The 27,899-nt window shown below is 41.4% G+C and overlaps 3 protein-coding genes across 7 annotated transcripts in view; 1 reads left to right on the top strand and 2 right to left on the bottom strand.

Moving 5' to 3' along the window:
* Positions 1–10,215, bottom strand: part of septin8a (septin 8a) — a 39,932-nt gene extending 29,717 nt beyond the window's left edge. Inside the window, exons 1-3 of one of the 2 annotated variants that reach the window (XM_085289526.1) lie at positions 9,893–10,215; positions 1,197–1,311; positions 723–918 (exon numbers count right to left, since the gene is read on the bottom strand). In XM_085289526.1, the coding sequence (XP_085145652.1) occupies positions 723–918; positions 1,197–1,311; positions 9,893–9,922 (341 nt within the window). In that variant the 5' untranslated portion in view covers positions 9,923–10,215. The remainder of the gene's footprint in view (positions 1–722; positions 919–1,196; positions 1,312–9,892) is intronic. The other variant, XM_085289527.1, reaches the window with a different exon arrangement.
* Positions 10,216–12,640: 2,425 nt separating this feature from the next.
* Positions 12,641–15,737, top strand: sowahaa (sosondowah ankyrin repeat domain family member Aa). Its single transcript, XM_085289525.1, has one exon. It carries the CDS (start codon positions 12,746–12,748, stop codon positions 14,219–14,221), a length of 1,476 nt encoding a protein of 491 aa, XP_085145651.1. The 5' UTR covers positions 12,641–12,745; the 3' UTR covers positions 14,222–15,737.
* A 5,540-nt stretch (positions 15,738–21,277) lies between these two features.
* The window catches only part of shroom1 (shroom family member 1), a 29,937-nt gene continuing 23,315 nt past the window's right edge, over positions 21,278–27,899 (bottom strand). For 3 of the 4 annotated variants that reach the window (XM_085289523.1, XM_085289520.1, XM_085289521.1), the window contains 5 exons: positions 26,980–27,600; positions 26,245–26,835; positions 25,573–25,675; positions 24,680–24,952; positions 21,278–23,307 (listed from right to left, as the gene is read on the bottom strand). In XM_085289523.1, coding sequence (XP_085145649.1) covers positions 23,053–23,307; positions 24,680–24,952; positions 25,573–25,675; positions 26,245–26,835; positions 26,980–27,600 — 1,843 coding nt within the window. In that variant the 3' untranslated portion in view covers positions 21,278–23,052. The remainder of the gene's footprint in view (positions 23,308–24,679; positions 24,953–25,572; positions 25,676–26,244; positions 26,836–26,979; positions 27,601–27,899) is intronic. The other variant, XM_085289524.1, reaches the window with a different exon arrangement.

Raw genomic sequence — 27,899 nt, 5'->3', positions numbered from 1 at the left:
GTTCAACTCCGGATGTGCCACTTCACTGATGTTTTACAACTCAAAAGTGACACATAAGTAGAACAGGAAAAAAATGTATTCCATTCCCTCAGCTTGCAACATGTTTACAGTCATCTGTCCTCTCACTTCACATCCATCTTCAATCTTCTCTGAGGAATGCACAAACTGTGACCTTTTGAAGCTCTCTCAGTGTGCCGTTACACTCCGCTGCAGGCTCTGTCCTTCGCCATGTTGGTTTAAACGGTCTACGGAGAAAGCTGCTATCAAAGAGCGTGAGAGTGCTGCTTCCTGGCTAGGCCACAACAAGTACACTTCATTCCACAGCTGAATGTTAAAATAAACAAATCAACAATTTCCTCTTTATTTCTCCAACTTCCTTCAATTTCAGCCTTCGGAGACACCATAAAAGATGCAGAAGTCTGGACTGACAGTGGTTTGTGTGTCTGGGTCACTCGTTTGCCTACGTAAGCATCTTTTCATTAAAAATGTGTCAATGTCATTTTGGAGCTTGCCGATTTTTGGGGAAATACTTACAGGGAAATCTGCTTTTACAACAGACCAAAGGAAATCACAAATTCGTTTTTTTTACTTCTGCTTTTGGCTTATGGGATAATGCAGAGATATATTTGTGATCATCATTGTTAGTTTTTGTTGCTGGTTACCAAGCAGGTCTGGATACTTTGTGAGGCACTCTGGGCTGTATGTATGTGCACTTAGCTCACCTATCCTCTTTGTTGATCTGATCGCCGAAGCCAACCGTGTCAACAATGGTCAGTTTGAGGCGGACGTTGGTTTCTTGCAGGTCGTATGTTCGAGGCCGCAGATACACGCCGTTCTGGTAATGGCTCGCCTCTTCGTTCTCAAACATGGTGTTAAAGAGCGTGTTCATTAACGTCGACTTTCCGATACCAGTCTCCCCTGTGAACGGTCGGAAGCAGAGAGGGAGATGGAGAAAGAGAGAGTGCGTTAGCATCACTTGGGAGTACTTCATCAGCTTTCAGACATCGATTTTTATTGCTGTAACAGAAGTGTAAGCCAGTGTATTACGTTCATGTCAAGAAATACAACACAGTGCTGCTGTTTGTTATTTATCTTTGTAGCTAAACATGTCACTCAGTGCAAAGTAAATCAACACGAGGGCCAGAGGGACTCTGGAGAAATGTACAGTAGTTACACATTCTCTGTCCGATACTCACCTACACATAGGATGTTGAAACAAAAACCCTGCGTGACCGATTTGCTGACCAGCTGCTCAGGGAGGCTGTCAAACCCAACATGGCCACCCAAACTGAGGTTACGCTTCTCTTCATTCTACAGGACACACACAAAAAAAAAAAAAAACATCAGAAGTGTGGCGGATGTCAGGAAAACACATGGCCGAGTCATTATTCAGAAGAGGATGGCACAGATACTGAAGCGCTCACATTCCAATGCGTGGAAACATCAAAGACCTTCTGCTCATTCTGCACATGTAAAATCCATCACATTATGATTTAGGTAATCGGGGCCTGCAGTGAGGATGAGCTTCAAGAATAATCACTCAGAAGCACAAAGAAGAAAGACATGCTTTAACAGACAGAGGAAGGAAGTGATTATATTTGTATGGAAAATGGAATAAGGCACTTGAAAACATGCAAGATGCAAGTTAGCAGCTTGTTTTATAGAAAACCCCAATGTGGACATTTCAGAACTCCACCAGTCCACCTATTCTCCAAACAAGCTCATGATCAATTTATCAGTTATTACACACTATAATAGAAATATATCGTTAATAGTGGGATGATAACAGCAGGTACAGAAGAGGCACCCAGGCTGCCTTATCTGCAACACCTTCGTCAGGTTTGATCTGTGGGATCCCCTGCCACTTCAAGAGCAGCTGGGAGATTTAATCCCTCTACTTCGAACCTCCGCCCTGCTGGAGGTGCATTGTGCACCTCTAAAAAAAGGAGCACCCACAGGGCATCCTTATGAGAAGGCTAAATCAGCTCAACTGACTCGTCTCACCGTTTAGGATCACAGGGATATTTCAGCAGGTTGTATCAGTGATCTTGCTCTTTCAGTCGTTTCTCAAAGCTCATGACCATCGGTGACATAGATCGAACAGTAAATCGAGTGCTTTGACTTCTGATTAAATTCTTTCCCCACTGCTGAGGTGAAGTAAGATGCCCACAGATGTCCAAAGAAACGGCCACGGAAGTATTTAACCTAAAACACAAAAGTTAGCAATGCACGACAAACTAAAAACCACCAGAAAAAAAAACAACAACAACAAATCAGGAGGGTTGTAACCTTTTTTCACATTTGATCTAGCTCATTTAACCAATCTCAGCCAAAGAAGAGAGTTAAAGCTGTACAAGAGGGCCAGCACCTTGAGATGAATAGGGCCACCCGATCTCATCTGGCTGAGCCACGAAGGACTGCATACTTGAAAGCTGAAGTCACCAAGCACAGGCAGCTGAGAGCAGAGCACAGCCAACAATACAGAACTGAGAGGTGGAGGCAGGCTCCGAATACACAGAAGATGACTTTTAAACCTAACTGAACTGCATAATACAGGCTGGAAAGTGTGTGTGTGTGTGTGTGTGTGTGTGTGTGTTCAGGGGTTTCGGGAGGTGAACGAGAAAACAGGGCTTAATGTGTCAGGCAACACAGCTGGAGTAATCCAACATGAGCTGAGATAGGCAATACTGAGCTGAGCTGCAGCACATTGGGGAGATTACTATACTACACTAACATGTGTTAAAAGTAATAAATATCCTATATGCATTGATAATATGAATATTATTTAAACAAAGACATCAATTTCACTGCAAACCCCACAACAACAGACAGAAACTCCCTTCATTACATATCGTTCTGAATTTATTAATGAACATTGTATTTATAAATGTGAAAGGAGCAATAACACAATAATTGTGCATTGTAATAGGTGCATGACAGACTGAATATATTAGTATGCTAAAACAAGGGATAAGGCCGGTTTCAGTTGTGTGCACTGTAGCTCCATAATCATCCTCGATTTCCAGTTCGAGCAGTTTATACAGCTCTTGTTCTTAAGTCTGAATACGTATATTGTAAGTCGCTTTGAAAGGAAAAAGCAATGAATAACTGCAACGTTTGCAGGAGTCGGTTTCAGGTTCACCGAGATGAATGAGAGGAAGAGGCTGTGGCCATTCTTTCTTTGTTATTCGCTGTAAACTCAGACCTTGTCAAACAACATTAGTCGGCCTGCTAGTCAGCATTGGTAGTCAGCCTGCTGAATGAATGAAGCCGGGTAGAGATGTTCAGATAGAGCAGTGGTTCTTAACCTGGGTTCGACTGAACCCTAGGGGTTCGGTGAGTCGGTCTCAGGGGTTCGGCAGAGCCTCCGCCGTGACATGTACGGCTCATTTTGTGCACCAGTAAAAAACATATGCATGTCTTGAATTTGAAAAAAATCTTATTTTATTTTTCACTAAAGAGGGGTTCAGTGAATGCGCATATGAAACTGGTGGGGTTCGGTACCTCCAAAAAGGTTAAGAACCACTGAGATAGAGGGAAGGGAGCAGACTATGATATTGTGCCTGTAAGCGAAACTAAACTCTGGATTCCTGAGTAGGTTTTAAAATAGGAGTTAAAAATTTACATAAGCCTGTATTTATCCAGGAAATTATAAATAAAGGCTTGCGTGCTGCTTTTCCATAAACATTTTTGTACTTTAAACTCTGAAAATGTGTACTTTAGTTTGTAAATGTACTTCTTCAAGCTCACAGTTCCTATTTAATACTTTTCTAGACATTTAGAGCATAGCTAAGCTTAAGGAGGGTTTTTTTTACTTGTAAACCTGCTTCTGTGGATATTCCTCCAAACTTACTAAACCACAATGGTGAAACAAAAATTCAGAAAAACAACAGGGATTCTGACTCACTCTAGATCATTTTGGGTTGACCTCCTACACTGAACCTAATCACGCTGTCAGTAGCGCATGATTTTTGTGTGTAAGTGAGTGACACATAAGAAGCAGATGGAGCCCGTGAACGGCTGCTGCAAAATGAGCGCCCAGGCCTGACCAAGAGTGTTATCTTTTAGGAGAAGACAGCACAGAACTGCAGACGTGGACACAAACTCCCCAAGCTGTCACTCGACTGGCTGAATGTGTAAGTGTATGCACTGGACTGACTGCAGGAGGAAGCACTCAGTTTCCTTAGTGTCCTTAGTGCAGTAAAATGGCTATCCAGCCATGTGCAAGTACTCCACTTTAAGTAAAAACTTAACGAATCAAAGAAGTTGGAAAAATAAAAATGGACTGCAATGACATTTCATTTCTCAAAAAGAAAAACAGTGCAGAAATAGTTCAGACAGAGAGTTGAGAGTTGATAAGAAACTCATTCATTGCAATGAGTGCAAGATGTTGCAGAACTAAATGTGTTAAATAAAGCACTTTAATTTCAGCTGCCAAAACACTGCACATTATATTGTTAATATAGATTTATTTTAGAGATTATAGATTTAAGATAGATTTCACTTAAGCAAAGTGTGACGTACAGCCAAAAAATAATATTATGTTAAACATTTCTCCATCTTTGGTATTTTTCAGGGAGGCATTAAAGGATTGCCTAGTTCACTATACATTCTTTTCACCCTATGTAATTCAAGCCAACTGGATTTCTTTAACAACATGACAAATCTAAAAATAAACCTGCCCGTTTTTTTTGCTTTCTGGTCCATTTAGATTTGATGTCGAGAACATAATAACACCCATCAGCAAATACAGGATGTATAACCAACAGACAAGAACAGTTAGGGAAACTATGAGGTATCTGACTGTCCACCAACCCACCCGAGCTAGCTCGGAAGAAGAGAAAAGCAGCGGCACAAAGTATGTCAGGAATGAAAAGCTTCTGGTTAACTGTCTCAGGGTGAAGAGACAACACAGTTCCCAGGCCACCAGGAAATGGTTGCACAGAAGAGGCCCCAGGTGGCTCCAAGTGAAATGAGCCACAAACAATATGGGCTAGGTCACAATGCTGCTCGCTTGAAACTAGCCGAGTTACTAAAGCCTTTTATTATTGTTGCAGATGAAAATCCGATGTGAAACAAAAAGAATGGCACAAGTAAAGGTAATTAAAGGTAATCAGTTTCAAGGTCCTCACCGTCACATCTGCATGGTCTACTGGGTCACCCAAAAAGAGTTGTGATACGTTTTTTTGTTTTTTTTTTAATAAAACCTGTGCAAAAACTAAAAGAAAAGCTCTAATCTCAGTTTGTTCTGTAGTATGTGTATCCTGCACTGCAACCCTAAAGTCAGTGAAACGTGTAACCATTTTCATTGTATATTCTGCCACATGTTTAGTTATGATTGTTTAAGCTACAAAATAATGAACCTCTGCACGGGATCACTTAATCAGGGACCGAAATACTGCTCGTCTGCCGCTCTTATCCAAGCTAGTTCTTTCTTTAGAAATGCAACTCAGTGCTACAAAGCTGTGGATATTCAGTGAATTTCTGGGCTCTAACCAAGCAAGCCGTGAGATCATTTTTTCAAACATTCTAATAAATATGTGATTCGGATCTGACCTGATATAAACTCAGGCAAAAACCAAGCTCTGTTTCATGTGCCCATCAGTCCACAGAAACACTCGGCCACCGGCCATCAGTCGGCCCCTCCCTCTCTAGCCATCTTCTTTTCAGCTGTCTTCCAGCCTTCTGGCCTACATCCCCGCCTGACTGGTGTCTGCAGCTTGTGTCTGCCTCAGTGAACCTCCACCTGACAGACAGCAGCAACCACGCACAAACACACAGTTGCAGCTCGTGTTTGTGTGTTTGTGGGCAAGAAAACTTCACACATTACTACTACTACTTTAACATCTTGATGTAAAATTTGTTTAGATATAGTTTGTCTGTTAGCAAAGACAGAATTCATCCACTTGAATGTGGCATGAAATGAAATTACTTTTATTGTGATTCAAACTGCATATACTGTATTAAGCTTTTGCAGGTAATGAAAGTGCAAATGACATTTTGGGGGCTTCTTGTCACACTTTGGGTTTGATTTGACTTAGCATCTGTGAAGGGAGGAGACCACAGGACAGCCTCAGTGACAAACCCACACACGCACACATTTATCACTCTTTAGCTGAAGTGGCTGCTGACTGGTGTTTCCTGTCCAATGTGTAAGTTCATGAAAGTGTAACTCTACTTTCAAACTGCCAGTACACAGTACTAACATGTTACACTTTTGAAATCAATAACGTACTTTATAAATTACGTTACAAATATTTTTGCATCTTATTCCACGTCAACAAGCATGAAATGCTGAGTGAGGTGTTTTTGCGTTACTGTCAGGTCGAACCACACCTACAGACTTCTGCTCCACCGGTTCTCAGCAGCTGCCCATGCTGGCAGCAATGTTGTAATGGTAAAAATGTTGACGGTTGAAATTTGAATGACGTGTGCCTCCTCTTGTCTTTTATGCTATTATAACCTGCCCCACGCTCATGAACATGCTTACATTACTACTGAGCCTCACCAGTAGTAACACCATCCATGCCGAACAGGAAAGACAAAAGGGAAAAAAAGGAGTGACAGATGGGAAGTTGAGACAGGAACCATTTTACGAGACAGATGGACAGCATACTTATCTTTATGGGGGTTCCTTACCATTAGAAAAGAAGAAAGTATGTTTTTGTTTTTAACTTATCCTATCAGCCACAAAAGCAATGTTTTGTAGGTCAAAGGTAAAAGTGGAATAGATTGGATTAGCTTTACTCTCACCCATGCATGCTAAGTACAATATAAGCCTTCTTGTTTTAAGATCTTATACTAACTAGCAAACACGATGTTGAATACTTCTGGTTGATACTTCAAAGTTGATTTAATTCAAAAATGTGGATCCCAGGGAAGAAAAACTCCAGAACGTAAAATATGTAATTTTCTTTGTGTGCTAATTTTGAATGAAGTAAGAGCTTGATTTGGCTAGTCATATAAAAGGAAAAGGAGCAACCAACTGCACAGTCCATAGTCCATACATAAATATGATTTTGACTTAAGAATCTACCTAACGCAGTTTTCTCTTCTGCCCTTCTTATTGGTATTTACTGATGAAACTGGAGGGACCCTACCTTCTGTTTTACCGTCCACTTTGCCAAAAATGGCCAAATCAGTTCTGGGTTAATGAGCTGATGGTTGACTTAATTTTAAAGAACACAAATATTCATCTGGAGCAAATTCCATAGAGAAGAGCAAAAGTTTGATTTAGAAAACATGATGTTTGGAGCTGATGCCAATTTGAATTTTTAAGGAATAAATATCACAATATTGATGTACTGGACATCATAACGTATACATGCAACAGCTACTTTTTGCTGCTCCCCTATTCACAAGGGATCACCACAGCGGGTAGCTCCGCACGTTTAATTTGGCAGAGTTTTAACACCGGACATCCTTCCTGACACAAGCCCAAAGGCATTTGCGTTTCCTCCTGGGATGGAACTTGGGATCTTTCGCTTGTCCTGCGAATGTTTAAACCGCTACTCAAATACAATATGTGAGTTACACTGGAAAGGGAAAATAACTTCGCAGCAAAGTGGTTTACTAACCCGTTAGCATCTAAACACGAACACACTGCTCATCTCCACGCTGCCTGCTCAGCTGTGGTGTGCACCCTGCTCCATGTGCTGCAGGGTGCACAACTTAGCCAGAGAATCTTTTTCTACATCCAGACATATCAGCGTACAGTTTCATATATCAGATCGGCTGTAGGTATGGGAGCGTGTCTAGCCGCCAGTCTATCCGGTTCAGCTGTTCATTGTGGACCACACTTTGTTACATTTCACTGATATCTAAGAAAATAACTGAGCTACATACATGGTAATCCTCATTCAGCCTATGCTGACATTATTTTGCAAATTTAACCTCAGTATATAAAGAATTGGGAGACAGATATTGACTCATCACAGCTGAGGCTGCAGCTTGGATGTCATGATTCATCCGATTCACCAGGTTTGACAAGCTCGCCCGAAGGCCGTTTAAGCCCCACAAGTTCTATATACAGCTTACAACGCTGATGGCGGTAAACTTGAGCCACACTTTGACCTAAACAATGTGATACAGGCGTGTTCCTTCTTGTTCCAGGATGTGTTTCATTAACAAATACATGTGCAACTAGAGCACCAGCTGTATGAAGACATTGTAAGCACAAGTTAAATAAGCTTTTAAAAGAGCAAGGACCTGCCTGCTCGCCTGCTTGAGTCCTTACTCCACATCTCTTGGCTTTAAGCACTTTATGGAGCTAATTTCATTTCACGCATGCAGTCCTCACAGGAGAGACAATACTCTTCAGGGTCAGTAAGCACTGTGCCTCCTGAATGTGCTCGGGCTTTTTTTTTTTCTTTTTTTTTTTTTAATTGCATCCAAATTAAAATGAACATCATTATTTTTATGCTACACACTCTAATGCAATCAATAATCGAGAACGACACACATTGTTAGGCAGTTGGCTTGTATTGATCACTTCATGTGGATCCGGCCTAGAAAGTTATCCCAGCGCTACAGGCTCCACCGGATGGGGCTGACGTGGAAAAACAATCCAACCAAGCACACATCTCTATCAATAGCTGGGTGTAATTAAACAGTACTCCCTTTACACAAACTGCCAGGCCAGCAGGTCAGTTTGTTCAATGTGGTCTCACTTAGTTCAGGATGTTAGACAGCTGCGTTGCTGCCAACGCCGGCCTGTTTCGCTGCATTCTCAGCATTTTTCTCATTAATCAATCAATCCTCTAAATTTCGTATTCCAAATGAGACATTTTGGAAACTTCCACTGGGCTCTGAGCCCCCATTCCTGGATACCTTCCTAATTTAAGAAATGCGAGGAGTGCAATATCCTCTCTTTATTTCTGGATCCTCTCCTTTTCTTCGCAGACATGTGTTGCATCAATAAGTGGTAGGAGTGGCCGGGAGTGTGTCCTTAATCTCTTTATCCCTGCAAGTCAGCTCTGCTTACAGCCTAACACAGAGATCTTTTCAAGCATCTGCCAAAAAAGTTAATCACCTTCTCCCATTCATTTGCCACTTTACTACAACATCATCATCACCATTATTACTAACATCATTCATACACTCACCTATTCTTTGTCATGTGACTTTGTGGGAATTTACAGAGAATTTTCAGGTATGTTTTGCGACACTTCACTGTACCTACAGAGTCACACCTGAATGACAACATGGCATGTTACTATGGATGTAATCCAGGATGCATTCCACCCTCAACTGATACTACTCTGCCCAGCCTGCTACTGTGCCACTGTACAAAGCAGTATCATGAACTGACATACCCATGGCTGTAAACATAACATTTTGAGTCTAAGGAAGAAAAACACAAGTGTATTTATCACTCATCACTGCGATTAATACACCTAAAGGAGTCTTCAAGTGGTAATTTTATCCACTGGCTAGCCAGTGTACATGCCTTACTGTGATTCTCCATGGCGGTTGCAATGTTTGTTTCCTTAATTTCTAACAATCTCAACAGTAAATAGTTTAATGTTTCCATACGCTACACCCATATTTTCAGCAACGCGTCCACGCGTGTAAACGCAACCGAAGAGAAAAAAATGCATTACACGGCACGACATTAAAAATAGTCAGCTACTGTAGCGTACTTAATTTCCCCATAACTGGGAAAAACACAGTCACCATCACCGAAATCACTCCCACCATCTCGCCTGAGCCCACAGTCCAGGCTCCAAAAGCGGGGGAGGCTTAGCTACATACATACCCACACATAGACAGCAGCTAACACACACTTTTACTAATCACAGCCAAGTGTGCCCGTAGCTGCACTTGCAATGTTTACTGCTCCTAGAAAACAGAGAGGGGAAAAAACAAGGAGCTCCGGATAGCATTTGCTTACCGAAAACACGTCAACGTCCGTGGCAGCCATGGTGCGGAATGTATGGTGTTGGTGTGCTGAAGCAGACCGAGCAGAGGCGAAAGGGAGCAGCCCTTGTGTCTCCGTACTAGCCTGCTAAACTACTGACTGAGCTGAGCTGACAGTGATAGGAAGAGAGGGACCCAAGGCGGAGAGGAGCTGCTGAACTGGGCAGGGAGGGCGCTAAGCTAGGTGACGAGAGGACTCCCTGCTACTTCGGTTCTGCTTCGCTCAGACACGCTACAGTTTTTCATTTGCTTTTAAAACGGTACTAGTGTAAAAGAACAACAGTTATTTTTTTTATTTTTTATAAACTGATTATATATAAGGGAAAGGGTGAGAGAGTCGGTACTTAACGGCTGTTTGACGGAGCACTGTTTGCGCATGCGTACGCACATTCCACATTTTTATACATTTTTGCTGTTTTCACATGAAGAAAGCTATTTTTAAGTAGCTTTTCGTTATATTGATTATCAAAGTGAACTACAAAAGATGGTTGCTATGTAGTTTTTATTAAGCACTAAAGAGTTTCCAGGCGATATAAGAATAAATATTTATACCTAAGTCAAAGTCGAGCGTGAACTATCCCAAGTATAGTTGACATCTTTGGTTGTGACATATACTTTTTCAATATGGCCAGCTTTCTCAATCGCTGCAGGAATGTCATGTTGCACACTCTGCAAGCCAGGACAGGAGCGAGCAGCAGAGATATGTGTCAGTCAGAGATGGATATCATTAAAAAAAAAATACCTAATCATTTGGATGCCAGTCAAAACATGGCATTCATATTAAAATTAAGCTAATTAGGTCAGAGATTGAGTTTACTAGAATGCAGATCAGCCAATCAGAGAGTTGGAGCAATCCGTCACGTGATGTCGCGATTTTCAATATTTTTCTGTTATCTGTCACGCAAAAAAAATAGAATTTGTATCTTGTATGTGTGTATACCAAACTGGCTTTATTCCAGATAAATGAATGGTATTACTATCATGAGTAAGAGCAGTGGTTAAGTTATAAGATACCGTTGCAATAATTAGGATTTCCAAAGAACTAAGTGGCAAACCTCCAGTACTCAAAAGTCAAGCTCGCACATGCCACAAACTGCAGTTCTTCTAATGTCCACTTGCAGCCTGCTCGATGAGTAAGTCAGTCTGTATTAATTACAATGTTGATGTTAAAGTGCCCAACTTTATCAGGAGAAATAGAAGGAAGGTCGGAAAGAGTTGCACTGCGTCTTTGAGGATCTCAAGAGCACATACTGGAAGAATTAAAAGAAGTTAAAGTGACTAAGTGGCATTTTAAAAGGCTGGTACAAAAAGGCTTTTGGCCTCTATGGATAGTGCCCCCCTTCATTGGGGAGATGCATAACTCATCCATGTGGATACTGGAGTTGGGTGTGTGGCTGTCTGATTGACAGGCACAGTCTGCCGTGATAGTGATGTGTTGTATGGCCATGTTGGTGGTGTTCCTGCATCATTATAATAATGTTGGTCCACAATGCTGATGTGATGTCATAGCTTGATGACTGTGATGAGAAAGGACAAAAAAATCCATTTGTTTATATAAAAATCTCTTCTGAAACAAATGTTAAGCATTTCAAGTGTTTTCCTTATTAATTAATGCAATTAAATAATAAAGTTAGGTTTGCTGTTAGCCACATTTAGGTTCCTCATCCTGGTTTGCTTGGGATAGTTTTTCATTGCTTTAGTTAACTTCTTGGTTAATGCTAACTGAATGCTCACACAACATGACTGACCAGTTGTAATGTTTATTCTGGAACAACATTATGATGAAGATATAAGATATATAAGATAGGAACAAAACTAACCTGGCGATATCAAATCGTATGTGGTGAAATTATCTGACAAATACTATGGCTCGCTGCGAGGTACAGACTATCAAAGAAGTCTTTGGTTCAGTTTTGTGGAGTAAAATTGCAGCAATTTATTAGCCCAATGCAGTCAACAAGATAGGATGGCCACAACAGCCACAACAATGATGCTTCCAATCAGATGGGTGAGGTCACGTTGCTATGTCCATCTTTTATTTACAGTCAGTGATGGTAACAGATTATATAACCTATATGACATTTTCAAAATACAAAAAAGAAATGAACCCACATTTCATTATAAAATATATGTAACTAGATTGTAACCACAATGATTTATTAATTAATTAATTTATTATTTTTAATCTTTAAATTCCATTGTCACCATTGTTTACAACAACTTATTTTGTTTGTTTGCTTTTCTTGAAAAGGGGGAAATTACTTTTTTTAATGTGGCTGCATTAGTTTGTATATTATTATTTATTTATTTATTTATTTATTTATTACTTTATTATCATTATTATGATTAATATTATTTAAAGTGTAATATTTTCAGTGTTGAAGTATAACCCTTGCATATAAAGTATAATCCTTATTACAAACATTTCATGTTTGTGAGTACAGTACCTACATTTCAACACCTCATGTGAGCCTAATCCAACATTTTTAGCCTAATTACCAAATATTTTCTCCTTATCATTTATATGTACTTGTAGCCTACGAATAGGAACAAAGTGATGCTTTTTGTTTTATTTTACTGAGGTCTACTTTGTTGATTTACCGAAATTTTTGAGCATAAGAATGTTGAACTACTTTGCTCATAGTAAAATATGTACATACATTATTCAAATTGTCCACGTCCTCACTTTCCCCGGAAAGAGCCTCCTCCAGGTGTGGGGAGGAGAGGGAGCGTCCAGGTAAAGCGGTCTGTACCGTCACACGGATAAAGGTGTAACACACCGCGCAGCTGTAAGGAGCTTTCGCTTTTTTCTTTTACAGCTTTAATAATGATTTTGACACAAGAATCCATCCTGTCTTTGCTGGTAGCGGAGGGTGGAAGAGTGAAGAAATCCGACCTGGTTGATAAGTTCAGAGAGTCGGTGGACACCGCGGATCCCGAAGAAAGAGAACGGAATAGGGAGCTTTTCAAGACTTTTGTCAACAATGTAGCGTTTGTGAAAGAAATCGACGGCGAACGGTATGTTGTCCTGCGGAAAACCTATCAGCATTTGTTGGAAGGTCCAAAGATCCATGTGGAAAAGCCTGAAAATGAAAAGATCCCGCTGACAGGTGAGCAGCAGCGCCCACCTGCGCAGGCTGGAAGCTCTGAGGATCAGGGAGGTGTTCAATCAGCTGTTACTGAACCTGATCAGGAAGAGGCAAGTGAAAGTAGTGACCATCCCACAGAACTGCTTTCTCCCATACAGATGGCACTGCAAAGGAGTAAATTTGCAAGTGTACGACTTAAAAGGTCGCTGAATGTTGATGTCCAGCTGCAGGATAGAAAGGGAATTAACTGCTCAAATGCGCCTGTAAAGACCAAGCCATATGCCTTGCCTCTGAGGATGCCCCCCAGCGCCACTAAAGTGGAGATCCACAAACTTAAGCCTGACCCAGATGAACCCGAAGAACAACTAAAAACAGATGCTTTCAGGGACAAGAGAAACAAACTTAAGCCTGACCCAGATGAACCCGAAGAACACCCAAAAACGGATGCTTTCAGGGACAAGAGAAGGATGCCTTCGGCGGAGAGCAGCACCGGCTCACCCCAACTAAGGAGGGCAGCGAAGAGCACCAAGGCATCAGAGGAGCACAAAGACACCAGGATTCCCTCTATGTTTCCCCTGGAGCACTCAGAGCATCAGTGGCTCGTCAATTGTGCCGCCGGCCACTGGAGCCAGGCTTACGGCCTGCTGCTCAGAGACAACCAGCTGGCCGAGAAGAAGGACTTCATGTCAGGGTTCACTGCTCTGCACTGGGCAGCCAAAACTGGGAACAGCGACATGCTTGTGAAGATTATCGAAAAAGCCAGGCAAGGAGGGGTTCACGTTGACATCAATGCAAAAACACACGGGGGATACACTCCTTTGCACATTGCTGCATTGCATGACAAGCAATATATCATTGGCATACTGGTGAAGGAGTACGAAGCCAACATAAGCATCAGGGACAACTATGGCAAGAAGGCCTACCACTATCTCCACAAAGACGTTTCTGAGTCTGTGAGAGAGATGCTTTGTAAGCCCAAACCCCAGCCGGCAGAGGACAGGGCCCTGCATGAGAAAGAGGAGCTGGATTTGTTCCCGGATCTCTCCAAGGGCCTGCATTCAATAAGCCGCCTCTTTCAACCAAACGTGACAGGCCACAAAAAGAAGCACAAGCAGCGGCCGGGCCTGTACTCCCTGAACAACGACCCCATCGAAGAGGGAGAAGACAGCGGCACCGGCTTCAGGCACAGGCCCATGTCAGATGTTTTTATGTGAAAGCAAAGCTCTTCCCTGACGGAAAACACACCAATGACCTTAAAAGGATTTGGTTAATGCTCTCTTTTTTTATTTTTAGCCTACTTTCTGCAGTTATTATTGGAGATAATGATACAAAAAACATGTGGAGGGATTCTATAGAAACACAATTTAAGTGGTTAAGATCAAAGAGAAAAGATTTAAAAAACCTCGAGGTCAGCAGACGCTGTGTGTGACGTTACCTGCATGAGGTGAATGTCAGACAATGGTGGCTCCTGTGAGTCGTCTTATTACTCACACAAGTGTGGGCTTTTGTAGGTGTGGCCCCTTTAGTCTGTCTGTTTTCAATTGAACTGAGCTTTAAAGTTGTACAGAGAATTTTCTACTGAGTCATTTCAATTAAGACCAAAGCATCATCACCTGAGAGGAATCTGCGTGTTCAGCAAACTGGTAATAAGGACTAATGTATAATATCACAGCATTACAGTCACAGAAGTTAGCATGTGGAACAATTGTACAGACAAAGTGGAAAAAAATAGTACATCACTACATAACTTCACAGACCAGCTGAAAAACAACAAACTGAATGAATATAGGAAATGTTCCTCTCGGTGATTGAGTTGTTTCATTGTGTTCTTATGAAGCCTTGTCTTCATTTTTGTTGTTTAAGGTGAGAATAACCCTCTTTTTTTGTAAAAAAGGAGTAGGTCTCAATAAGTGTTTAACTTCTAAATACACCCGTTGAGGTGTAGTATGTATATAGTATGTAAAATTTAAGATGATTTCATATTGTGTTTATATATCACACATGGAGTGTTAGGATGGTTTCCTTGTTTTTTCTTCTGTTTATGTTTTTTATATGAATACTATAGCCAGAATTAACCCCTGGAGGGTCCTAGAAAAATGCATACACTATCGGACCTAGAGCCACAAATCGACCCAAGACCCTCCAGGGAAAATAAATGTAGTGGTTTAGACCAGTTTTCCAGTTCATGCCATTAAAAAAATTAAGGTGTCTGTTTATGTAATCGAGCTTCCATGTCCGATAAGTCGTGCCATGAATTCTCTTCCACTGTGATGTCGAACGGGCTGTTTTTCTTTTAACCACAGACTTTAATCTGGTTGATCTTTTTTTGTTTTTGTCAAAGTACCCGTTCTTATTCTTCTTTTGATTTCAAGCTAAAGCGTACATACTGACAGGAAGTGAATGCAGAATAAAGACATTCTGTTACTCATTTACTGAGATCAAGACTTGACTTGCTCTGTGTTTTCATTTATGAGCAAGAAATGCAGTGCAGTGATCTCACAAAGCAGGCATGCGCAAACAGGGAAAAAAAACGAGGTGTTAATTTATAGGGGAATTAAACTTCCAGTAGAGAAAAATATAATTGTTTTGGAAAGAAGAGACTTAAATATTTGTGCCTCTGAGGGCAGGTTTAGAAGACTAAGCTATTAACTGCTTCACTTTAAAATAGATTAATTATTAAAGGCTGTAAAGCATTAAAAAATTCCCCCGAAGGAAGCCGACTCTGGATTTCACTGTAACATAATCAAATTTACAACAAAAAAAAAAAAGGGGGGGGGGGGGGGGTACAACTTGTATCATTCATTAAGGCCGCACAGGTGCTCCATAAATCATTAATGCCCCTGTATTTGCCAAGTAATTCTCCAGGCTTGGCTACATCTCCTGACTTGTCGAGACAGCTGTGATTAAGCCAGGTAAGCATCTGGCATTGAATGTGCGTGGCTGAAAGATCAGAACGAGCTTTGCATACACTTAACTCAGTGTGTGCTGAAAACTGGAGGTAAACGAGAGGCAGGAGAGAGCGGGAAGAAATAGCAACATTTAGAAATAGTAGGCCAGCTCACTATCCCGCCGTTCGCCTGCCCTTGACTCGTCTCCCTCTGCTTCTTGCGTGTCTCGTTATGTCACTTTCCCAGAAGCGTACATTGTTTGTACGTCAAGATGATGTTTCATCTCAGAGCCTCTGGGCTTTATTAAGCAAATGTTCTTTTCTGTGGCTGCTGCGGGGAGGAAACCCAACACGGGTTCAGAGAGCTAGGAGAGTCAGCACATAGAGCTGATGTCAAACTGTTAATGCACATAAACATATGAGTGTTTAAGGATTAAACTGTACCATAGAGAGCAATCAGAGCAATCCATAATTAAACGTTGTCCTAGTAATGTTATACTGCCTAAAAGTGCACTACTGTAGCAAACCATAAAGGAAAAAAAAGCACTATCTGACAGCAAATTCGTAACGGAAATCCTGTTCAAATCCTTGTTAACTTTTTACATGTTTTTAATGTAAACAAGCATTAACACAAATGTCTAATTAGCCAATCATTTGGCTGCAACTCAGTGTTTTTAGGCATGTAGACACGGTTCAAGAGGACCTGCCAAGGTTCAAACGGAGCATCAGAATGGAGTAGAAAGGTGATTTATGCGAGTGACTTTGAACAAAGCGTGGTTATGGATGTTTCAAGTATTTAAAAAAACTCCTGATCTTCTGGTATTTTAGCCACACTACCATGTTTATGGAGAATGGCAATGGAAAAAAAGAGAAAACATCCAGTGAGCAGCAGTTCTCTGGGTGAAAATATCTCACTGATGCCAGAAGTCAGAGGGGAATGGCCAGACTGCTTCAAGCTGATGAGAAGGAAACAGTAACTGAAATGACCACTCTTAAGAACCAAAGTATGCAGGGGAGCATCTCTGAAAGCACGACATGTCAAACATCAAAGCAGAAGAGCACACTGTGTGATGCTTTTTCAGATAAGAACAGGAAACTTATCTACAATGCGTGTGGGCTCACCAAAACTGGATAATAAGATCAGTGTAAACAGCATGAAAGCATGGATCCATCCTGCCTTGTATCAGCAGTTGAGGCTGCTGGTGGTAATGATGTAATGGTGCAGGAGATATTTTCTTGGCACACTTTGGGCCTCTTAGAAACTACCACATTTCTTTAAGTTAGCTTTAATAGGTTATCAATGTGTTATTAAATGGAAACAGGCCACTTTGCAGCTCTGTTTCCTGCTTATTACATAGAAACTACCAGGTATTCCCAGGTAATAATCACACTTCTTTAAGTGTGCTTTAATAGGTTATTCACCCTACCTTATATTGTAAGGTAGACTCTATAATATATAATAATATGACAGCGAAAACAATCATATGACCCCCTATGAGCAAATGGTTTGGCGACAGTGGGAAGGAAAAACGAACTTTTAACAGGAAGAAACCTCCAGCAGAACCAGGCTGAGGGAGGGGCGGCCATCAGCTGTGGCTGATGCGGGATAGTGCACCATGTCAAAAAATTCAAATAATCTCAAACTGGTTTGATGAACATGACAACGACTTGACTGTACTGGTGTCCACTCACTAGATTTCAATCCAACAGAGCACCTGTGAGGTGTGGCAGATCAGGAAATTCACATCATAGATGTGCAGCTGTTAAATCTGCAGTAAGTGTGTGATGCTATTGTGTCAACATAAACTAAAATCTGTGAGCAATGTTTCCAGCACCTTGTTGAATCTGTGCCATGGAGACCAAGGCAGCTCTAAAGGCAAATAGGGAGTCCAGCCTAGTTCTAGTAGGTGTATTGCACACAACCCACATTTCTAATGTCTGTAATTTTAGCAGTAAATTTAATAAAACAACACAATTCAGTCTGTCAGTCTGCCCCAGGGCAGCTGTGGCTACAACTGTAGCTTGCCTCCATCAGTGTGTGAATGTGAGAGTGAATGAATACTGGAATTGTACAGCGCTTTGAAGTTCTCAAAAAGCGCTATATAAATGCAATCCATCATTATTATTATTATTACAAATGACACCTGCCAACACCCCCCTTAGTCACATAAAGTGCACATTTATTTCTCTGCATTATGTAATGATTCCTAACAATGTAAGGCAGTGCACCACGGCAGTCTTGCAATATTTATTATGGCCCATAATGTTTGACTTTTTTCATTGCATTGTTGGAAATGTGTAAATCCTGGTAAAATCATAGTTATGTAACATTATGCTGAGAGCTGTCTGTAAGGTGCTCTGTAGATCGAACCACCTCTCAGCAGTCCAGTAATACTGACCTCAATGCTAAAACATATAAATGAATGAACACCTCTGTGACGGTGTCAACGTAATGTATTTATAGATATCATTAAAGCATTTATGGCGGACCAGGTGTACCTAATAAAGTGGATACTGAGTATATTGAGAAAGGCCTGGCATTCATATTGTACACTGTTCAGCAGGAATATATAGTGGCAATAAATCATAGCCATATACCATTTTACCGCAGCCTAGTTAGACTGAGACCAAGCCTTTGTTAGTTTTCATAACCGAGGTGAGTAATGACTGCCAGAAGGTGGAGGCCAACACAAGGTGTGCTGACATTCCTAAGGGCAGAGGGTTCAGAGTTCAGGTTGAAAAGTAAGCTTTAAAACCACTAATCTGAGCTCCTGGCAGAGACATCACTGAGTCACCCACTTTGATAAAGAATCCTCCTCACCTCCTGCAGGCACTGTGTCTTCTGGTCATTTTAACACAGTTATATGGTTACATAAAGGGGGGGTTGTGGAATATATGCTTGAGTTTTCTGTTTCCCCACATTGCCGTGGATACAGTCGGTGATTATCAGCAGCAAAGCTCTTCATTATCTGGCGCTGTGACAGAACTGCTGCTGCAGCTGTGCTTCGCCATGCTATATCCTCCCGTTTGCTGTCTGGAGTATATCTTTATACTGTCTCTGTAATGATGCTAAACCAAATTGCCATGCAATCAGTGTCTTGGAAACAAGATCTCGCTTGTTTAGGATGCTCAGAGTTGAGTTGTATGACACCGCTGCTTCTCTGGGAATCTGTTTTGTTTTGTTTTTGTTGGTTTGCAAAGTACTCCAAGTGCTGCGTGGCGTCTCTTCTCGTCCACCTGGGGATTTCTCTGCCACTTTCCAAAACAAAACCAACCATTTCTTTGCTCATTTCATTTTGTGTCTCTTAATAAGCATGTGCTGACATCCTCGAAGGCATCCCACTGACTAAACAAATGGGAGCAGCGAGGCCTGAAAGACACGAGAGGCGGACGACAGCATCAGTTAGTGTTACTTTGAGACCACACAGTCGTTTTTTCCATCAGTTAAATAGGATAATATTTCTGTTAATCTTCCTATTGATTTTGGTCCAGACTTTCATGTCATTTGGTATACCTTATATCTGTTTGTTAACACGATTATATAATCAAAGTGAGATACATGACACAACCTCAGTGCATTTAGATATGATCAAGCAGACCAGCTGAAGTTCAAACTGAGCATCAGAATGACGAAGAAAGGTGATATAAGTGATTTCGGTGATTTAACAGAAAATACTGGATATTTTCGTTCCCTAGGTGAAAATATCTTGTTGATGCCATAGTTTAGAGAATGGCCTTCGAGCTGATAGGAAGGCAGTTATGGAGAAGAGCATCTCTGAATGCACAGTATGTCCAGCCTTGAAGCAACTGCATTATAGCAGAAGAAGGTCACACCAGTTGCCACTGTTATCAGCTAAAAACAAACACTGAGGCTTCAAATCCCAGCCTCACTGGAAAAATGCCACGTGGTCCGATGAGCATCAATTTCATTCAGATAGTGTAATCAGAAGTTGGTGTAAAGGCCATAAAAGCATGAATAAATCCTGCTTTGTATCAAAGGTTCAGGCTGCTAGTGGTGGTTTAAAGGTGTGGGGGATATTTTTGGCACAGTATTATAGCTGACCATGCTGAAATTATTCCACAAAGAATTAAAGCAGTTCTGAAAGGCAACAGGGGGCCAACCTGCTACTAACAACAAATAAAGTGTCGAGTGTAGTCCACATTAATAAAAAAATGTATTTTAAAAAATATTTAGTTTACATGCATAGATGATGTATGTATTATCTCCACAATATCATTTTTTAATTTAAAAAAATGCAGATTAAGAACAAAACAAGCTCACAGGAAGTTCTCTGCTAGGAAAATTTGGACTTTCAGAAACAATGTGTTGATCTGCCTGTAGAGGGCAGAGGCGAGCTCTGATTTGAAAGCCCAAACAGGATCTCCCATTTGTGAAATAATGAGATAAAATGTTATGTCTGTACTGGTCTCCCACAGTGAATCCTGCAATGGTAGCACCAACCTTAAATCCTAGACAAATATGCCATTATTTGCTTTGAGGGGAAAAAAAACAAAGGAGGAATGAGTGTGAGCTTAATTTATTCACAATATTACAAACATGATGGAATTTGGAACTCCAAACAGGCACAAAACAACAACTCTTGACAGAAAACAGGTGTGAGACATGCCAGAAGAGGTGGGTTTACAAATGTCTGCTGCTGGCAGTCGGGACTCACTGAAATGTCTTTGCTTCTCTTGGCTTTAACACAAATTCTCCATGTATCAGTGTCACAAATCTGCAGTTTTTGGATCAAACCCGCCTTTTCCTTCAGCTAAACACAGCTGTGATTGAAAGAGAGAAACAAGCAGTGACTCAGGAAACCGCGCACACGTACAGTAGCAAAAACCAACATTTATCCGCGTGCAGCCAAGGGTCTTCTGTTTCTCCAAAAATGCCGGTCTTTTGGATTCTTTAGGAATTCCAGCAAGCTGAACGGAACGGCATTCAGCCTCTCTAACACTCCAGCCTTGCGTCAGCACAAAGGCCAAAACAAGCATACGTTTGTTTAGCAAACTGAAGCGGTCAGAGTCATAAATCTCCAGAGAAATGTTTCAGGGGTGGTGGCCAAGGTGGAAAAACTGTTTACCACAAAAACATGGAAATATTTATCCAAGGTAAAAGGGCACGTAGTTACTAAGAAAAACTGATTTATTGTTAATCACAATTTATTTACTTTTTTAAATTTTTGAGACTGCTACTGCGTCTTTGTGGTCGTTATTCCATAAATATAACATACATAACCCACAAGCAATACAGTGTGGATACATATATATATATATATATATATATATATATATATATATATATATATATATATATATATATATATATATATATATATATATATATATATATATAGATATATATATGGTGGTCCCCGTGGTAATCGGAGCACTAGGTGCGGTGACTCCCAAGCTAGGCGAGTGGCTCCAGCAGATCCCGGGAATAACATCGGAGATCTCTGTCCAGAAGAGCGCAGTCCTGGGAACAGCTAAGATACTGCGCAGGACCCTCAAGCTCCCAGGCCTCTGGTAGAGGACCCGAGCTTGAAGGATAAACCGCCCGCAGGGGCGTGCTGGGTGTTTATATATATATATATATATATATATATTAGCCAGCAGGTGTAGATTCCTGAGAGACGATGACATTTCAATCACCTTCACAGGAGTTCTGCTGAAAGTTAACACGGCAAATACCAAAAGGAGTTCTGTCTTTCTGTTCAACCACACACACACACACCACAAGCACGCGCGCACACAGTGACGAACAGCAACATTAAACAGCTCTCAAAAGTGTTGGACTGAAGGTTCTGTGAGAACAGAAATGTATAAAACTATGAAAACTAGCTGACAGATTTTAATGGGGAAACAGTGGTGCAGTTAAAGGTGAGTGGATGTGCGGGTAAAGTGTGTTTGTACTTTCAGAAACAGCCTTTAACTTAAGAGAAGTGTGTAAAATGAAACAAGTATCACGTGTTTCTAGAGGGGGCTACTCTGTGGAGGTAGAGAACAGGAAACCAGTCTAAGACGCCTGAATTGAAGATTGCGAATTTTTCTCATTAAAAAACTTAAAACAAAAGGCATTTCAAGTATCAAGAATCGGCTATGCGACAAAAGGACATTGGGGAACAAAGTACTCAGTGATATAATTGTTGCTTATGTGTAATCTGCTTTTATGAGGCTTAGCACCTCCGTATGAAGAACTATTCCAGTATAAATCATCAAGGCTTTAATGAAATTAACTGGAAAAAAATTTGTACACAATTTTTCATGCTGATTGATGCGCTCGTGTACCTTTTAAAAAAGATCACCTCAACATTCCTATTTAAAACGAACCTGAAACAGGAAGAAATATTGTTTAAATGGATGGAGTAAGGCTTCCACTTGAAATGATCTTGAATCTGATTTGAAGAAATGTGCATTTAGGTTTTTTTTTTTACAAAGTGCTTTTTTCCATTCACCTATTTTTTTTTTTGGTTTTTAGTGCCTTCATTTGAAACACATTTAAAAATAAGAACATTAAAAAAAGATTAAATCTTCTACATCTATTGTACATTTTTACTGATATGATACAGTACATCGCTCTCTTTCAGACTGCTTTCTTTCACTGGCGTCCTCCCGCTGCTCAAATACAATCTTAAAGCTTATAGTAGGTTTCCACAGGTGCAGATACAGGGCTGAAGCACTAATGAAAAGTGAAGGGAGGGTTTCTGCATTGCTAAAAAAGTGTCCCCACAGCAGCTCTAATGGAAAATGTTCCACAGCTTCAGCTATCATCAAGGCACACAGAAAACCCCCCAAACAAAAACAGTTCACTCCTGTTCGAAGTAAAAGATGTACCGTAGTGGGACAAGCCTGGAAACAGTGGTGGGCGGAGTCAGTGAGCATTTATGAGTCTCAGCAGATGACAGGAAGGTAAGCAACTTCAGTCATTACTGCTCACCTCATGCACTGCCTATATAAACAAATAGAAGAGGGGTATCGTGGGTCTTGGTGTAACTCTGCTAAACTCTTTTCAATGACCAAAACAGTCATGACAGAGTGCAAAGGGTTGCAGAGACCAGCTGGACCTCTACAAAGCCAACATGTCTCTACATGTCTCATTTTGAAGAAGCCATCCTCATTTTAGGTAAGCGAAGCAAATCCAAAATTTCCCCCTCACAGATCCAGGCTGCCGGTAAGGGCCTCCAGCTGCTCCTCTCCCAGCCTCTGCTTCTCCTCCAGGTCCTTTTGCCGGATGAGCAGCGACGCCTTGGTCTGGACAAAGCGCCGGTAGTCCTGTAGCTGTTCGGCGGACAGCTGGCGTGACAGGAAGGTGGAGACGAGGTTTTCTCTGCGATCCAAGTTATCCTTCAGATCTTTGGCATCCTCCCTCTGTTTGCATAGCAGACGATGGCGACTGTCCAGAGATTGCTGCATGGAAACGCAAAGAGAAAAAATGATCAATTCTAAGTGACAGAGTTATAAGGCTACATTTCCTCTCTATTAGACACATGTTGATAACCAAAATAAATCCCTAAAACAATCATGTGACATTTTGTCTCATATTTTGGGGTGTTTTTATAAGTGACAGGAAATAAAGAGGAGTGAAAGTTGCACGATTATGTTTCAAACAGCTACAGGACAGAGGGTGCAGTGTTTCCTTGTGTCAACAGAGGGCAGGGTAGTTACAAATGTCATCGAAACTGGGTTGGAGTTTCGATGAGTCAGTGTAAATACCAGTGTTGCTGATAACAGCGAGAAAACAAATGAGCCCTCTAACAAGCCCTCAGTATGCAGCACGCTCAGCGCTGCTATTACAGAGCACAGGGCTAACAAAGAGTCTTTTCAGGGGAAAATCTGGAGGTCTAATGCATCCATGCAAACATACAAAAAATTATGCTGGAAACACTGAAACAGGTTATTCAGAAAGCGCAAGAAAGCACAGCCAGAACTCGTGTTACGCCTGTGACGTGGCCACTGGATTAATGATTAATTAAGAGAGCGCGGAAATTATTTAGGAGAAGAAATTAGCAACATGAAAACTCTTTTAAGTGAAGCCCCTATCGATTAATCAAATTAATCTTCAAACATTTGATAAGCTGAAAAGTGTCAATTAAGCCCAGATAAACCCAGCAGCATTTTTTAAATTCCACAAAGTGAGAAACCTTGACTCCATTACAGCTGCCCTTCAACTTTCCCCCAAGTGGCGTGTTTGCTGTTCTAAAGTAAACAGAATAAGAGTATAGCTGAGGGCATGGGAGCAGCTGCACACTTCTAACACTTGCTCTCCGTGGTCTTTTTGCCAGGAGCTCCTAATGAGCCACAGTGTATATTGAGATCCTTAAGCTTAGTGACGTAGCATTTCTCCCAGGAGCACTCGCTGACAGTATGCTTTTACTCACATGATTTAGTGTTTATGTGTAAACAGCATCAGCGTGTGAATGGCATCAAAATACATTGAGCACATGCTGGTGTATTTGAGAGAGTTCATTAAAAAATTATTATCAGATCATTTGATCTAAAATGCTTTTAATTTTTATTAAATTATATGTGTTATGTAATGTGACTGACTGTCATGTGTTCATGAAAATCCAAATCTGAGTCAAAACAAAGGCAAGAAGGATTGAGTGATTGTGGGTTTTCTTTGCAGAAACTTGGAGAATTTTGGAGAGTTTTCAAAACAATCCCTGGTAAACAATTATGTAACGCTAATTAAAAATACTAAATTAATTATTCAGCGTTATTTTCACAATAGTTGGCATGCAGAATCAGCCAGTCAGAGTCAATGTTTCTGGTTCCCCACCTTCTCCTCAGCATCAGTGTTCTCATCCACGGTGCTCAGGGCGTTCTGTACCCTGGCCAGCCGAGCAGACAGGCACAGCAGCAGACTGACCACCCGCTCCAGGTCACCTATGAACAGGTTGTACCTCTCCAGTTCCACAGGGAGACAACGCTCACGGACCAGCACCTGTAGCGCTTCCCCGCGGGCTGTGTTCTCCTGAACCTCTACCTGGAGGGCTCCACGCGTCTCTTCATACGAGCGCAGACGGTCCTCGATGTACGAAGCCAACAAACGCTGAAAGGAACAAAGAGAAGAGTTTGAGACGCTTTAGATAAATGAGATGTGGTGAAAAAAGGATGGATATAAACCAGTTAAAAATATGTTTTTTTACATTTGCTGCCATGGAACCATACCACTGTACTAGCAGTGAGTGTGCATGGCAGCAAGAAACAGGGGGGAGTTACTTGCTAAGCCAAACATTAGACAAGAGGGAGACACTGATAAGAGGCAGACGGCATATCATGTGATAAGAGACAGAACTATTGCTGCTTGAATAGTCCACTTAAGGCCAAATAGCTTACAGATGGTATCAATATGAAATCACCAGAGGCTCTGGTTTAAAAATTAAAACTGAATGAGGCCACAGTTCAAACTGTTCACATAAAAGCAGTGCTCATTCTGTCTGGCTTTCACTCATTTAACAAAGCAGTGATTTGAGACATACAGAGTATTTTTACCCATAAAGCAGACAGACCTTTGGTCTCATAGGGATGTCTTGAATGTTTTTCAACTAATGAATTATTTCTTCTTACTTGTCGTGAGGAATTTTAATGTTGAAAAAACGATTAAGCTATACTTGCTCTGTAATGCACACTGAACTAAACTACTCACTATTTGCATAAAATGATGATTACCTTCTTCTCTGTGATGTCAGTTTTGCTTTGCAGGTCTGCTGATTTCTCACTGTCGGTAGCAGGGGGACAGGGAGAGGCTTCCGACCCTTCCACTGTTTCAGCACTGCAATGAAATTTGGTTATGTTAAAACAACTTGATTCCTGCTGTCACAATATAGACATGCTCAAATGACATGTTTGTTTCAGGCAGGCCACATTTTAACAGCAACACAGAGTTAACTGAGCAAAGTCCAAATGTTTTCTGCATATTTAAATACTCTGAAATGCATCTGCACATTCTCTTTGTATCTGAAGTGTGCTTACATTAGCAGAAATAGAAGTGCAGGCACAGCAGTAAGCAAATATACAGGTGTGTCCGTGCATGAGATGCTACACAAGATAACAGAAGCACCAGTGGAGCTCAGTTCGTTAGCCAGTTTAAACTAGTGTCAAATTTCATGGAAACCCATCAAACTAGAAATCCTAATTACCTGAGTGCTGCACACCATTGGAAACTCTAGCTTGGCTGTTATTATCCATTCTTTACGTTAACTACTTCTTCAGGAGTGAAGAAGACCTCCAGCACAATTTCTATTTTCCACGAGTGTAAACTGAAAAATAGTCATTCCATCTGCTTTGTTTACCACTGCTGAGTTTACCTGAAGTGTTTTCTTCTGGCACATGAACATTTACCTTTCTGCTGCTCCATTCTGCTCTTGTTTCTTCTTGTAGTGCTCCTCCATGAGCAGTGTGTCCTCCGACAGCAGCTGCTCCATCAGCATGAGCGCTGTCTTACGATTGGTCAGTGGGTAGAGCACTCTAGCTAACGTCTGGTCGGCTCCGACAACTGCTTCTACAAGCTCCTCCCACTTAGGTCTCTCAGCAGGTGTCTCCTGGCCCTCCGTCTCTCCCTCTGGTGTTCCCCTTTCCTCCATCTCCTGGTTTTCTCCCACATTCTCATCTTCCATTACCAGATCTTTCTCCTCATCCACCTGATGACTGATGTCTTCGTCGGAGACCGACGTGCAGGGAGACACAGAGGTTTCACTCATCTGCTTTAGAGGGACTGCACTAGTGGAGTCAAAAACACTGTCAGTCAGAGGTGTAGTCTTGACTTCCTCTTTGACCTCTTCTTCTGGTGACAGAATCCAGAGCAAAGGATCTGTGGTGACGCCACAGCTCAGAGACACCTCATGGTTTGAATCAGGTGGCTGGCCATTACTGCTTGGTTCATTCACCGACTGCTCCCTCTCTGATTCAGTCACAGAAGATGTGCTGCCTCTGCTGGAAGTCAAAAAAAATCATGATAAAGATTTACACCTGATGAAATTTGCAAAATCTTTTTTTGATGTAATGTTTCCTGTTACTGATTAATTCAAATGAGGAAGAAACTGGTATGGCACATTTTAACATGGGGTCTAATCTTACCTGGATCTGTTTTCAAAAGGAAGCTTTGTCTGAGTGGGGGTGGACACAGTGGATTTAATCTCCCTCTCAGTGATCTCTTCACCTCCAGGGGACGGTGGGTTTGAGGAAGTCTCACTAGGCGATCTGCTAGACCTGCATTCATCTGTGACAGGGCCATGAGATCCAGGACTCACAGGATGAACCTTGGCCTGAGAAGGGGAAGAGGAGGAGATAGGGGAGATTGATCCACTTGAGTTCCTTGATCTGACTGTAGCATCCTCCTTTGAGTTGTCCTTCAACAGGGCTTTCCTCTGGGTTTGGTTTTGTGACTGTCCCTGAGTGTGCTTCTGACCAACAATCTCTGGCTCTTTTCCTGTTTTCTCCAAAACACTTAGTTTCTTCCTCCTTCTTTCCTGCCCCTGGGCTTCTCTTTCATCAGAAAAGTCTGGTCGTCCCATCTCACTCGAATACCTCCGCAGATGATCCAGCTGTTCAGAACTTTTACTCAGGGCTGACACCTTTGTCACCTGGGATACCCCAAGCTCTTCCATGGATTTTCCCCTCTGTGACGGTACACGGACCTGGTGATGGTCCACAGGAGCTGACTTTCTCGAGGATTCCTTAATGGCAATCTTCTCAGAACTAAAATAAGAACAGAATCAGACATAAAGATTCATGGCAACTGTAAGTTACTTTGGAGCAGAAACCCTTGCAATGACGTGTACCCCGCAGGGGCCAACACAAAGAGAGAAGAGCAACCATTCACACCTAAAGTAATTTTGAATCACCAATTAACCTAACCCTACCAGCTGCAGTACCCAAAGAGAACCCACGCAGACATGGGGATGTCTGATTCGAACCTCTCGCAAAAGTCCTAGCCACTGTGCCACTATTTTACCTGAACATGAATCATTTCTAGAAAATAAAAATATCAATGTTCA

Source organism: Mchenga conophoros, linkage group LG10, assembly GCF_057382185.1.
Source record: "Mchenga conophoros isolate Kocher_MC1m ecotype Shallow Benthic linkage group LG10, M_conophoros_male_GT1.1, whole genome shotgun sequence".
NCBI classification, from domain to species: domain Eukaryota; kingdom Metazoa; phylum Chordata; class Actinopteri; order Cichliformes; family Cichlidae; genus Mchenga; species Mchenga conophoros.
Note: the sequence above shows the minus strand (reverse complement) of the source record. Positions and strands in the feature narration are given on the sequence as shown.